We start from the raw sequence: 14,782 nt of genomic DNA on the forward strand, positions 1-14,782 counted from the left end.
TTTTAAAAGTGTAAAAAAAATCAGAGTGTAATTTTCCATTTTTTTTTTTAAATGAATAACCTGTTATTTTTTCAATATTTTATAAAAATAAAAGTATTGTTTTGTTGTACAGAAAAAATTATTCGAACTATTTTAAAATAACAACCGCCAACGAACAATGATTTTTCGAAATAAATCATCAATATGTTTGAATATGTTCGATATTGATCAAAATAAAAATGTTCAAAGTTAGTAAAAAGAAAAATATCGGATTTATATGCAAAAATATGAATTAAGCGAAAGGCTTCTTAATTTAAACTCTGACATGTATGTAAAAGGGATTTCTCATTTATAAACATTAAAAATACTGTGTTATTTGACTTTTTTTTTAATAAATGAATGCTTTATTATTTACCTTTAACAACATTTATAACAATAGTTACGATTTTATTATAATTTAAATAATTATTTATAGATGGGATTTATTTAACATCGATATGGTAGTTAAAACTAACACATATTTGTATTATAATTACTTTTCTTGTATCTTCTCTTAAGTTCTTCTTCAAGAATATTTTTCAAACTAATATAAAGCATTTTTTTTCTAAATACAAAGGTGCCTCTTCTTTTTTTTATAACAATTATTAAGCATTCTAAATTCAGTTTCTTAACATGTAATATAAAATTTGTGTGAGGTACAAGGTTTTTATTTTATTTATTTTTTTTTTGAAGAAAAAGACATTTCAAGTTGTTGATGATTTTTTTATGTTTTTTTTTTATTGTTTTTTGTTAATGATTTTTTTTTAAATTTATTTTGTGCTTAACAATTAAAATATAAATAAATTATATAATGTAATGATGTTGTAAGAGTTGTCTTCTAAATTATGCTTATTTATGATGTTGTTGCTTTTCTAATAACACGGTTTTTCTTAATGTCTTCATCATCATAATAATTACTGTTCTAAATTTGTAATTTCTTCTTTGTTTGTCCTTAATAAATAAATTGCAATAAACAATTAACGTTTCTCGAACTCTTGAATAAATTAATAAGCATGGTTGGCAACGAACAAAGTGGCATCGGCACCAGCACCAACAACACTACCGGCAACATATTTGCCAACAGCGGCTTCACCATTACCCTAGAAAATGGAAGATTTGCAAAAGATATTATTAAAAAAATGTGATCAAAATTCAAAAGTTAAATCAAAGTGGGGGTTTCACAATTTTTTTGTTTAAACTTAGAATTAAAAAAAAAGAAACTAACAAGTAAAATAATTATTATATAGATTACTTTGATTTTAAAAATTATCTAAAAAATTGATTAGTTACTCTATATACTAAAATTATACAATACTTAAAATTATGGGAATTATCTAATATTTTTGAAAAATTTGTTGTGTATTGATTTGTAAATAATAAATTTTATTATTGTCAATTAATATGTGAATCTCTTAAATACATAATATTTTTATTATAACAAGAAGTTTATATTAAAAAATATATAAATTTAAAAATAAAAAACATAAATTTATAAGACTTGATAAAAAAATATAAACAAAAAAATGGAATTGCACTGGTTCTTTGTAGGATTTCCTAAGTGTCATTGGTTTTTTAACAAACCAATTGTATCTTATTGTTATAAATATAATTTTGTTTAATAAATTTCCAATGTTTTGCTTCATCTTGGCACTTCACTTTTTTCCCAATAAGTCTTAATAAAAAGTCGCGCCAATAATTTTTTTTTTGTATAAGATTAAGCAGACTTGTTGGTTTAATATTTGTGCGAGGCAATGAATAAACTGGCATTAGCAGCGTAGGAAGGAATAGAGCCAGCTTCATATTTGCCTTGGCATGCAAGAGCATTAGCCTGCATAAGTTTTTAGAAAATAATAAAGTTTTGGTGAGTAAATAAAATAAAAAAAGATTTTGTGATAAAAAAAAAAATAAATAAAAATAGTAAATCAAGCCAATTAAAAACCAAAAAGGAGTCAAATAAAAAAAAAAAATATAATGCAAGCAAATTTTGTTGAAATAAAAATTTAAACGCAAACATACAAACAAAACAAATAAAATCAAGCCAATTAATTGATGAATTAAAAAAAGTAATTTATATGATTTGCTAGTTTCTCAATATTTTGCATTGATGGGGAGTTCTCAATGCAAAAAATAGTAAAATTAGCAGGAAATAGATAAATGATAACAAAATAATAAAAATAAAAATGTAGTAAAATCGTTATTTAATAAATTTTTAAAACTGTATAATATTAATTTGTGAATGAATGTACATGAAGTAAAAACTTACTAATTTTGTATATTAGTTTTTATTAGAATTTAGAGGAATGATATGAGATTATAATGGCATTCAAAGTTAAATAAAAATTTGGAGTTTAGCTAGTTGATGTTAATTTTGAAATAATATTAGTATGCATGATTTTTAACAAACAAATCAGCACGCGCAGCATAACCCGCAACGGAGCCAGGAACATAGGAACCTTGTGAAGAATCACCATTAGCCTATCAACAGGTATACATATGTATTAATTTTAAAATACATACAATATACTTGATTAAATAAAATAAATTGTGGTAATTTCTTTTCCGAAAACCAGAAAATTCTGTTTTTTTGGCATGAAAAGTAAACTTTAATGAATTTAATTCCATTACAAAATAGAAGTTTATAAACGTTATCAATTACTCTTCTATAAGAAAAATAATGGATAATTAGTTCTAAAAATTCGTTGAAAAAATTAATAATTTCAGATTCAAAACTAATTTTGTAAAATTTTCCTAAATTCAACAAATTTTAAGGCCGATGTGAATAAAATTCTTTAAAGCTCTTTTTAAATATGCTGTAAATTAAAATAAAGATACATAATTGTGTAATATAATACATGTGCTAAGAATATTTTAAACATTTTTACCCGACAATAATTTGTGTTAATTTTAAAATAAGTTGTAAAAAGTATAATATCAGACATAAACATATTAATAATGTATTAAGTGTTAGTTATGATAAAAAACAGTGTCAAAAATTATTAATTTAAGCAACTAAAATCATTCAAGGCAATATTTTACAGCCTTTAAATTCTTTATAATGAAAATAAAAAATATTTTCTGACACTTTAATAAATGAAACCCTTTATTTAATATCTTAATTTAAACCCAACATGTCTTAAATACCCAAAACAACATAAAAACTATCCATTAAGACCATTTTTTATTTTTTTTTGGAAAATTTGGTAAAAGGAAAACTTACCTTAGCACGCTTGATCAATTCGTTTTGGCCAGCAGCGACATTTTCCTTCTTGCCGCCCCAGGCGCGGAGTACGGAAGCTTGCAAAGCACGGCCGTAGGAGAAGGTCAAAGCCCATGGCTTCAACAAAGGAACTTGGTTAATAGCGTTCAAGTGAACGGAGGCTTCTTCCTCAGATTGACCACCAGACAAGAAGGTGATGCCTAAACATGCAAAAATTACACAAGATGTATGAGTTAAAATGTATTTTGATAGCCTTAAGTGAGTATATACTAACCGGGAACAGCAGCTGGTACGGTTCTGCGCAAAGCGGTGACGGTAGCCAAAGCAACTTCTTGGGGTGTGTTCTTCTTGGGGCAGGATTGACCGGCGGTGACCATGTTGGGTTTCAACAAAGTACCTTCCAAGAAGACGTGGTGGTCGTTCAAGGCCTTGTAGCAGGCAGCCAAAACGGTTTCAGTGACCTTTTGGGCACGCTCCAAATCGTGTTCACCATCGGGCAAAACTTCGGGTTCAACAATGGGGACAATACCTTGAGATTGGCAGATGGAGGCATAACGGGCCAAAACGGTGGCGTTCTCTTGGATGGCTTGGTAAGAGGGGGTGTTCTTGCCGATCTTCAAGACGGAACGCCACTTAGCGAAGTCACAACCGTCCTTCTTGTATTGGGCGCAACGGGCAGCCAAATCATCCAAACCTTGGGTGGTGCATTCATCTTCAGAGCCCATCAATGGGACAACACCCTTGTCGACCTTAATGCCGGGAATGATACCGCGCTTCTTCAACAATTCAACGAAGGGAGTACCATCATCAGCCTTTTGGTACAAGGTTTCGTGGAACAAGATAACGCCAGAAATGTTATCGGCGACCTTAGGGTCAGCGGTGAACAAAAGTTGACGGTATGCGCGACGGTTATCTTCAGTGTTTTCAACACCAATGTCCTTCAAGCGCTTGCCCATGGTGGAGACGGACTCATCAGCAGCGAGAATACCCTTGCCGGGGGCAACGATGGCCTGGGCAATACGGGTAAGTTCCTTTTGCAATTCAGCGGATGGGTAGGTGAAATAGGTAGTCATTTTGAATGAGATTCGCTTAACTGTAAAGAGAAAAATTAAATATTGATCGAATTAGTATAGATATAAACAATTTATTTAGGTTTTAGTAAATATTTTAATTTTTTTCTTGTAAATTTATGCAATTCTATTTGTACACAACTTTAAAAACCTTTTATTTTTATATTTAGTAGTAAACTTTACTTTTAAAATTTCAGTCACGTATTTCAATCTTAATTTTAACTAGTCAGTAGAATTTTTGTGTATGTATAATGTTTTCTATATTAGTATACACAATTTTCAATTCAGTTCCAAAATTCCAATGGTCCTTAAGTACTTATTTTAGCTGATAATATTTTCCACAAACTATTTTTTTATTTTTAATTTAAAAAAGTATTTTATTTGAACTTTGGTAATGCCTAGAGCTTGTACTGTAATAATGTTTAGCAACAATGTTGAAATCAACACAAAATGTTTACACAATGTAAACAATTTTTCTAAAGATTATGAATGAAAACCATATTATTTTTTAAATCACAAATAACAAATTCTCAATAATAATTTTAATTTAATAATTTTATTTACTTGAGGTAAAATAAAATGTTAAATTGTTTTTAAAATGTCTACTAAGAAATTGAAAATACATTGAAAAACAAGTTAAATCTTATCAGTTAATGATTTTTTTAAAAACAAGATTAAAAATTATCTTTAATTTAAATTAATATTGCTTTTGTTTTAATGTAAATAAATTCAAAAACTAATTTTTAAACTTTGTAACATATAAAAATGTTTCAATATTTTATTCTAATTTATTTATATTTTTATTTTTATTTATTTTCAGCTACCTTGAAGTTTCCTGAGAATACAACTGAACCTTTCGGGTTAATGTAACTTTACAGACTGATGTAACAACTAAGTGGGCAACAGAAATAATTCCGTTATTTTTTATGGAAAATATTAAGGAAACATAGGGGTAAGTGGGTAAATATTTACGTATTACGTAGGTGGTTGTTTTGTAAGGAAGTGTAGTTACTTTTCAAACAACAAAACTTTTACTTTCACTCTTCATTTTTGTGTTTTAATTTCAATATACAAAAAAAACCGGCACATGCGCCTAAAACATCTACGTATCTTTGTAAATACAATGTGTGTATTCATTAATTGAACGCTGTCTACTCTACTCTTTTTCTTTTTTTTATTCATACCTATTTACACTTGTGATTCATTAGTCTAACAAATAGAGAAGAGAATTAAAACTACATTAGAAACAACAACACACACAGAAAAAAAAGAAGAATAAAACTACGTAAAACAAAAAATTGTTCCGTATATGACATTGACAAAGGTCAAATTTATAAACAAATGTTGCAGATACATTTGCTTATTTATCACGCAACATTTTAATGTTTTAGTTACGACATTCTGGAAATGTCATAATAGAGATATTTCCGAGGAATGGGAATGAAAGTCTATTGCTCACGCGTGTTCTTAATGCACACGCGTATAAATTTGTCTTAGACAGTTAAAAATATGCAGATGTTTATACATATACTCCTAAAAAAAGTATGTATATTGAAAATGTTAAACTCTAAAATATATTTGACTTCCTTGACATTGAAAATCAACTGTCTATACACAACAACATGAAATTATTAATGTATATAGATAGTCATTCAATACATCTATCTATCCATGTATATAATGTACATTATATAGATGTGGTTTTGGAAATTTTAATTCAAATACATACACACTTATTCAATATACATACATATATTTAGTAGATAAAAAATACTTGTCTTTTTTCTTTTTAATTTAAAAACACATTTATAAGTTATCAAATGTGAAATATCTTTTAATACTGCACTTTTCCTATATACATATACTTAGACTAATCCGAAAACACTCTATAGATAAATTTAGAGGAAAATTTATTTTTATTTAAATAAAATGCACACACACCTTGCTTGTTGAACGGCCCAATTAAAACTGTTTTTTAAAACAAATTTCGTCTATACTTTTTTCGTCGTAGTTTTTTTTTTATTTTTAAGAGAAATCAAGAAAAAACAAAACCAACTGCTATCAGTAAACAAGTATTTGGTGATATCAGGAAAGAAAGACAAAAACAACAAAAAGACACTCGTTTTTTAAAGGGGCACACAAACAATTAACGTGTAGCGTTGATAAAAATATCACAAAATATAGGAAAAAAATACAAATTATTATATATTTATGTATTATTGTACATAATGTGAATGTGTATAATCATTTAAACATATGCATGTTAAATTCCACGTTGTTTTTTATATATTTTTTATGAAAAAATAAAACTTTGCGTGGTATCTAGAATAAGTATAGAAACGAGCCCCCCAAAAAACATGTACATTAAATATGTATGTATATAACTTTGAGACTGGATATAAGAAGTCTTAGATACACACAACTTAGTAGGAAAAAAAGGTGTTTATTTTAAATATAAAACCAGTTTCGAAATTTTAATTATTTTCCCCCCTCGGAATTAATTCAGGCATCATAGTCGTGAATCTTTAAAAAGCTTACTTGTTATTTGTTTTATTTGTTAACGTATAGTTTGTTCAATATTTTTTTTTAATAACAAATTCTTTATGATTACTTTACATATTATAAAATCATGTTTGCTATTTTTATGTCCATGGCTGTAGATAAAGCTTCCTATTGTTGTGTTTTAAATTTTATGCTATTTTTAGCCTTGTTTGTTTTAAATATTCTAGATTCGATTATAAAAACAAAGTTGTTTACACGAATTTTTAAATTTCGTACTCGTGGTTGTTTTTAATACCAAACAAAACTAGAAACAATTTCGTCAATTAAAATCAAACTCTTGACAACAATATAAATGTACAGTGATGTACAAATTAAAAGCAGTATTCACTAATTGAATAAAAACCAAATTAAATATTTTTTTAAAAAATTATGTATTGTAAATTATAGATAATAAAACGTAACATTAGGAAACAGAACTGAATAATTTAGGGCAGTATACCATTAACTTAATAGAAGCAAAAATATAAAAAAACGTTTTATAGGTATTTTAACTCTATTGCTTAGTTAAACAATTTAACAAGTGCGTTCGAGCAGTTTCATCATCTGTTTATCAGCTGATTCAGAAAGGTTTCTCATATGTAGAGCTACAAAGTACGTAGATTAAGAATTTCAATTTGTAAATAAATATTATAAATATTTCTGTAAAAAGTTCTTATAGGTATAAGGCCATATTCATAATCAATTTTTAAATTTATTACAGGTTTATAAAACAAATTTTGTATGGAAATTCTGCTTTATAAACCTGTAATAAATTTAAAAATTGATTATGAATGAGGGGGATAGTACCTATATACCTATAATAACTTTTTACAGTGAGTTCTTAAGATAAATTTATCAAAATCTGTAAAAAATTTAGTTTATAACTGCAAAAAAATTGTTTATAAACTTAAAAAATACTTTCTATCTATCTATTTCATATTCAATCTATTTTGAAATTATTCATTCTCTTTATTTAAATTGTTTCTTTTATAACTGCTATGTATATAATGTACATAAAAACATTCTATCCATTTTCTATTCAATCTATTTTGAATTATTTCGTAGCAAGTCTTGAAAATAATTCATGATCAATTATCTCACCCCACAAGGCTTTTGCAATAAAAATTGCCATTGACCTGTGTACGACTATTGACGAAATCTATCAATAATAGAAACCATTTGTAGTGCTCGTGTTTTTCGTACAAAGAAGTAAATAAATTATTTAATTTATTTCTTAAAATTTCATTGACGCTTTCACTTTTATTTATCATGACAGCATCATGAGATAAATTCAATATAAATAGTAAACAAAACAATAGAAGAAATACAAGAGAACATTTGTAAAATACAAGAGAAATAAATGAGAAGAATCATATGTGCACAAGTGAATTGTAGGCGTAGCACAAAAATGCAACTATGCAGAAAATATTTAACCCAAAAAGTAAAAATAAATTATTTTTAAACTTCGAGTTAAATAGAGTTAACGAGCAAAGTTTGGGAATCAATGTTTAATATAAAGTGACATTGTAAATGTCACTTTGAACTCGTTCCACAAAGTAAATATGGATAACGAATGGTTAAGAACAAAAACTTCTTGAATAACTTCACATCTTCAGGTTTTCACCGAATTAAATCAAATATTCCATTGCAATTCTATAAAACAAATATCTATAACTCAAGTAAGAAAAGTATATTTTATCCCACAGATTGAAATAGTGTTCCATATACATACACAAATTGCACTTTGGCTGTAAATTGTTACGAAATACTTTTTTTTCTTTACTTTTGTGGTGAATGCACTTTTTAGCTTATTCAGTAAATTTCACAAAATTATTCTCACTTTTTATGACACTAATAAAAAAAACAATAAAACTCACCTGCAAAATATCAAAAATTTAATATTCACAAATAGATTTTTTGTTAGAAATTATTCCCGGAGTTTTTCTGCTGCTTCTCTTCTGGAGGGCGAACAAAATACGACTTATATTCCAAATAAAATGTGAGCGAGTATAAAAAACAATTGATAATAAGCAAACGTCAAAAAGGTTGTTTGAAGGTCGTTGTAGCTAGACACAAACAACGAGTAACAATGTCAAAATGACAAAATTCCTAAAACAGGGTTGTTTAAACACATGTTCCATAAACAACAATATAAAAGAATAAATTCATTTTGTAGAAACTATTTGATATTTTTAGTATAAAATAGAAATAAAAGCAGGACGGAAATCTTTAGAAGATAGAGAACCATATTTTTAATACTCGAAATTATTCCTAAGACAAAATAAAAAATTTACAGGGTGCATCACAGTGATTATTTTTATGAATGCAACTCAATTAGAATATTCAAATTTAAAAAAGTTACCTATACAATTTTATTATATAGACATTAACAATCATCTAGGATTAATGGAAATAAAAATGATACAGTTTTTGATGGATTCATTTCCAAGAATATCATGAAATAGGGGCCGCATTGCTTGATTTCTGTTATGACTCAAGTTGCAATTGAAGGTGACCTTTCTAAATTGTACAAACGTTATGAAAATTTATTACAGTCACTGTCTGTTGTCCATTCACATTAACATTATAGATCGATAAGCCGAATCATTGACTAACTATTAAACCATTTCATCATTTAATGGAGTTGTTGAATAATGATTCACCGATGTGCGTGTGGCTAGCATGTACACATAATAAAAGCATACCCAACAAGCACAAACTCAACCAAACGTTTTAAAATAATTGCTTCATTCACAACAATCTGTATCTTGTATTAAATACACTTTTTGTTTATTTGTTTGTGAACACCCAGTTTATATTGAATTAATGGATTTTATATTTTAAACAACAAAAACGAAGAAGAAAAGTAGAGTTCTAGAAATAAAATTAAATAAAGTAAATTATTATTTTTTGTTCTTACAAAAACTATAAATTTGTTGCTGACATTAAGAAAATTGTTTTATACTTGTGTTGTTTTTGTTTTCACATAGTTTTTCTTACTAATACATTATCACCACTTAGGTTTTTGACAACTGAGTTAGGCCTTTGTAACGCTCAAAATATTAGTCTAACCGATCAACGCTTTCACTTTCTCAGTTGATTAATATATATCTCTCAAATTTAGCACATTTATTTTTTGGCCCTATTGAAACTGGTTGAAATCGGTCTATTATTTCATCTAATGTCCTATATTAATTTGATATAAAATATAATTTACATAGAGCGGAAACTAGAAAAAAACTCAAACAAAAAAATTATTCAAAATATTCATATAATAATAATAAAAACCTAAATTAAACTAAAAATTGTGTTTCTCACTTATTGTTTATTTACTATATAATCTCGGTTTAACTGAGCATCATTGGTGAGTTAAACCTAAGTATAAAATGCACAAACAGATGAAAAATATAATAAACAATTCAACACTTTGCTTTATTAACATCAATATATTTTTTAATATACATTTTATACACTTTCATGTCACTTTTTCTTTTAAAAACTTAAAATTTACAAAAAAAAAAAAATATGCACGTGGTTACTTTTTCTTATAAAATTTTAAGCACTGCCATATTTATAAGAAACATTTTGAGGAATGCACATGTAATTTGACTGAAAAGTATGGCAATGCTTACAAAATTAATCCATTAGTGAGAAACACAATCATTGGTTAAATCCCGGCAAAATATATTTCAGGTTTAATATATCAGCATGTTAAGCTGAGTTTAACTGACAAGTAAGAAACTAGCTCTTAATATCAGTAATATCCAAGTCTGAACTGAGAAAATATTTAAACAAATATTTGGTGGAATTCAGTTTCGATATTTAAGGAAGTTCTCACATTTGCCGCAAACTTTGACACCAAATTATTTCCGAACTGATGTTCAATCTGTTTTGTAATTAAAACATGTTAGTTTTTTAATATTTATTTAAAAACTTATTAATAAAATATTTTTTATTTTCAGGAAATCGTTTTCATCGTTTCTGTTTTAAATATCAAAATCTATATTGAAGTGCAACAAATACCTGATCCAAATATTTTTAAATTTGCAGGATATTTTTCATTGCAACAAAAGAACATTTCTGCGATGATACAATTAATGTGAGGTAAACAATTACATACATACATATATTTAAAATTAAATTTTACATAAATTTTATTTGAATTTTTTTTAATTTCAGCTAACTTAATTCAACATGAGCTGGATTCAAATGATTTAATAAGAATCGAAAAAACATGAAGAAGAACATACATTTATATATTGTTTATTTATGAAATTTGTGAAAAACATACATTTATATATTGTTTATTTATGAAATTTGTGAAAAAAATTTAGCAGTATTTAAATCCGGAATACTATCAGTGAATATTTTAAATATATTTTGTCTGTTGTAATAAAATAGATATTAAGCTTAGAAACAAAATATTTTTAAGCCAAATTAAGCATTACTAACGCTCCTCAAAGCTGAATTAAAAGCGTAATATCATCGACTGTAGAGGAGCTTGGGTCATGGAATATGGTGACTGTAGTTGTAGTTGAAGTTGACTATCGATCCATATCATTAGCAAGGTTACCCGTCGATTCAGTTCCATGTTATTCTAGAGAAAATAGTAAATTGCTTGTTTTCAACTAGTGGGTGTGGCAGTGGGCGGTCGAAATATGACCAGCATTTAAGTACTAATATATATCTATAATTTGATATAACTATCATTGCAATGTCTATTGTAGTTCCCGAGTTATTAATCTTTAATGAAAATAAAAAACAAACATCCACCTGCTATGATATTATGTTCACCTGATACTCAAACAAAATTTAAGTGCATCGCTAATAAAATAAAAGATTTTTTTTTGGTGGCGCTCTTCAATGTTAAGTTCGAAATGCGATATCTTCGGCTACATTAGAGCTAGGATAATGAAATTTGGTGACTGGATAGTAGTTGAAATGGTCTTTCAATACATTTCTGAGAAAATTTGCCACGCCCACTATCTTATATTGTATTGAACTTGTATTGCAAAAAGCTTGTTCTTTAATAGTGGGCGGTCGAAAAATGATTAGCGTTTAAGTACTGGTCTACAGCTAGAAACTGGTGTAACCTTTGTCCCAATATCTGCAGTAATAACTGAGTGAACGGTCGAAATATGATCGTTTAAGTACTAATATATAGCTATAATGTGGTGTAACTTTCCTTGCAATGTAGTAGTTCCCGAATTATAAAGTTTTATAGAAAATCCACCCGCTACAATATTAGATTCACCTGATACTCCAGACAATTTTTAATTAATCGCTAAGAAAAATGAGAAAAGAATAAAATAAAATTGATATATAAACAAATAAAACAAACAAAAATAACTGTTTATAAGTAAGTAGAATTTAGGATATATTAAAAATTATTTTACAAATTGACCACTTGAAAAGACTAAAAAAATAATATGGTTATAAACTAATTTTTATAGAATTTTTTATTTTAAAAGATAATGATGGTTACAGGAGCTGTTAATATGAATTGTTAACGTTCTAGCAGTGTCCTTGATGATTATGTGAATTAGCTGAAAAATGAGAAACGTATACAATTAGAATTTATAGTTTGCAGGATACCCATTCATGTGTTATTGCACGTATACTCGTACCGGTGAGGTAATAAATGTAAACTGTAAATAAAATATAATAAAACGTAGTGTGTTAATATCAGAAAATAATTTAGAAAATAATTTTTCATCGTTAAATTTATAACTTTATAATTTATAATTTTAACAACAACATTTCCTATTGCATTTACATAATTTTGAACTAACGGTATTTATGAAAAAAGTTTTTTTTTAACTTTTTCACCAATGCTTTATTTAGAACATTTGTTATGCGGATACGGAAATGAAATGAACTTCTTATAGAAAGCTTAAAAAGCTTTATTTGTATTCATGCTTAAACATATGTAGTACTAAAAGCTCTTAGTAAAAAGCTACTCAAAAATTGCTATTATACGGCAAAGCTATTTTAGATAAACATAACTCTAACATATCGTTTAAAATGTTATTAGTGCTTTTTATGTAACAACATACCATATCTTAGAACCCTTAAAGCTAAAATTGTTCCAAATATTGTATTTGCAGCTTAGTCACTATGGTTTGGCGAAACAATATTTACATTGTAGACCTGTATCAACAAAATGTGTCCTAGAATAAAGCGAATTTCGTAAAAATATTAAACTTTAAAAATCAAAAGTTTGAATAATTTAAAACTTTCTGTTTGTGTTCATGATTTTCATTGACATGTTTGCATTTGTTAATATTGTTGTATGAAAAAATTTACTCTAATGTCACAGATTGTAGAGTTCAAATAGCAATAGGTTGCCAATTTTATGGATCCTATATATGTATGTAGATATTTAAAAATGTTTAAACGTTCTTTTTATTATCGGTATTATTCAATTCTGTTTGTGCATACAATCATATAATTGTTCTTTATAAATTTATTAATCGGATTTATAAAACATTTGTATATTAAGGCCCTAATTTTGTAAATCACTTCACAAAGTGATATTTATATGGAAAGCAAATACAAAATTTCAAAATTTTTAAAAATTTGTTTTTGTTTTATATACAAATTCTTAACAGAACAAACGCACCAAAATTCAAACGTTGATTTGCCTTTCATAATTTTAAAATTTTGTATCAAGGCGTATTAATCAGGTGAGAGCGTCTCGGCAACAAATACAACAAAGACAATATTTCTTAGTTGTCAAGAGAGTGAGAATGTCAAAACAGATTTGACATATGAAAAATATAAAAAACAAACAAATAAAAACTAAATGAATTACTAGAAGTTTTTATATGATAAAAAACTAACAAATACAAAATCAATTATTGGTAGTTTGCTCTAGAAATGTTTTTTTGCAGGATTCAATATTAAAAACGTCGAACCGGAGCAAAAAGCTTGGTGATTCCAGTGGAACTATCAAACTAACCATTTAGCTATGTCCGTCTGTCTATTTGAAACACTCACACTTCCAAAATACACAACGCAATTCTGCTAAGGAGTTTGCAAAAGCTATCCAGTAGGCAAACAAATCTCATGGACTAAAATGGGAGTCAATCTCTAAAAAATTTGATGAATTTTCTCCAAACAATTTCCAATATTTGCTTATTTTGATATTTGCTGCACAAATTTTTTTAAACAATTTTAAATTTTTTATCATTTTCAATTTAAATATTGTGAATGTCAACAACAAACAGTAAACAACTTTTTGACACTTTCAAACACAACATAAATAAACAAACAATAATCAGCTGTGCTCGTAACATCACCTTATTGAATACACCTTGATTTTGTATATAAAATAAAAACAATTTTTGAAATTTTGTTTTTGCTTTCCATATAAATATCACTTTGGTGACGTGATTTACAAAATTAGGGCCTAAATAATAAGAGCGATAAAATAATGATATAAAACATGTTTTTATCAAATATGTATGTACATTAGGCTGGGTCGATTTTTTTCATAAAAAATAGTATAGCAGAAACGCATTCTACGGTAAATTCTAAGAAATTTTCCCCAAGAAACTTTAGGTCTAAAATCAAATTCTATCTTGCCCATTTCGACTTTTATCCGACTTTTATCCAATAATACTGAAATATCATTGGATAAAAGACGAAATGCGCAAGATAGGATTTCATTTTAGACCTATGGTTTCTTGAGGAAACTTTCTTAGAATTTTCCGTAGATTGCGTTTCTGCTATACTAGTTTTTACTTTTTTATCGTCCATACAATTCGACCCGTCCTAATGTACATATTTTACAAGCAATTATATTTATAAAAAAATTATTTTAATATAAATATTGAGTCATAATAGGGTTAGGATCAATCATAACATAAACATATCACCTTTGATGCTTTTAAATCACGAGATTATTGCTAATATGATTTTAGACACATAAAAT

The 14,782-nt window shown here is 27.0% G+C and overlaps 1 protein-coding gene across 3 annotated transcripts; it reads right to left on the reverse strand.

Moving 5' to 3' along the window:
- Positions 1-351: 351 nt before the first annotated feature.
- Positions 352-8,883, reverse strand: Ald1 (fructose-bisphosphate aldolase). 3 transcript variants are annotated; one of them, XM_065498739.1, is made up of 4 exons: positions 8,724-8,883; positions 3,510-4,328; positions 3,236-3,435; positions 352-1,118 (listed from the first exon to the last, which is right to left on the reverse strand). In XM_065498739.1, the coding sequence occupies exons 2-4, from the start codon at positions 4,306-4,308 to the stop codon at positions 1,023-1,025; spliced, it is 1,095 nt and encodes a 364-aa protein (XP_065354811.1). In that variant the 5' UTR covers positions 4,309-4,328; positions 8,724-8,883; the 3' UTR covers positions 352-1,022. The 3 variants fall into 3 exon arrangements, with proteins under 3 accessions (XP_065354811.1, XP_065354813.1, XP_065354812.1); XM_065498741.1 differs by lacking the exon at positions 8,724-8,883 and adding an exon at positions 6,247-6,267; XM_065498740.1 differs by lacking the exon at positions 352-1,118 and adding an exon at positions 1,370-1,846.
- Positions 8,884-14,782: the final 5,899 nt, after the last annotated feature.

This window comes from Calliphora vicina, chromosome 1 (assembly GCF_958450345.1).
Source record: "Calliphora vicina chromosome 1, idCalVici1.1, whole genome shotgun sequence".
In the NCBI taxonomy this organism is placed as follows: domain Eukaryota; kingdom Metazoa; phylum Arthropoda; class Insecta; order Diptera; family Calliphoridae; genus Calliphora; species Calliphora vicina.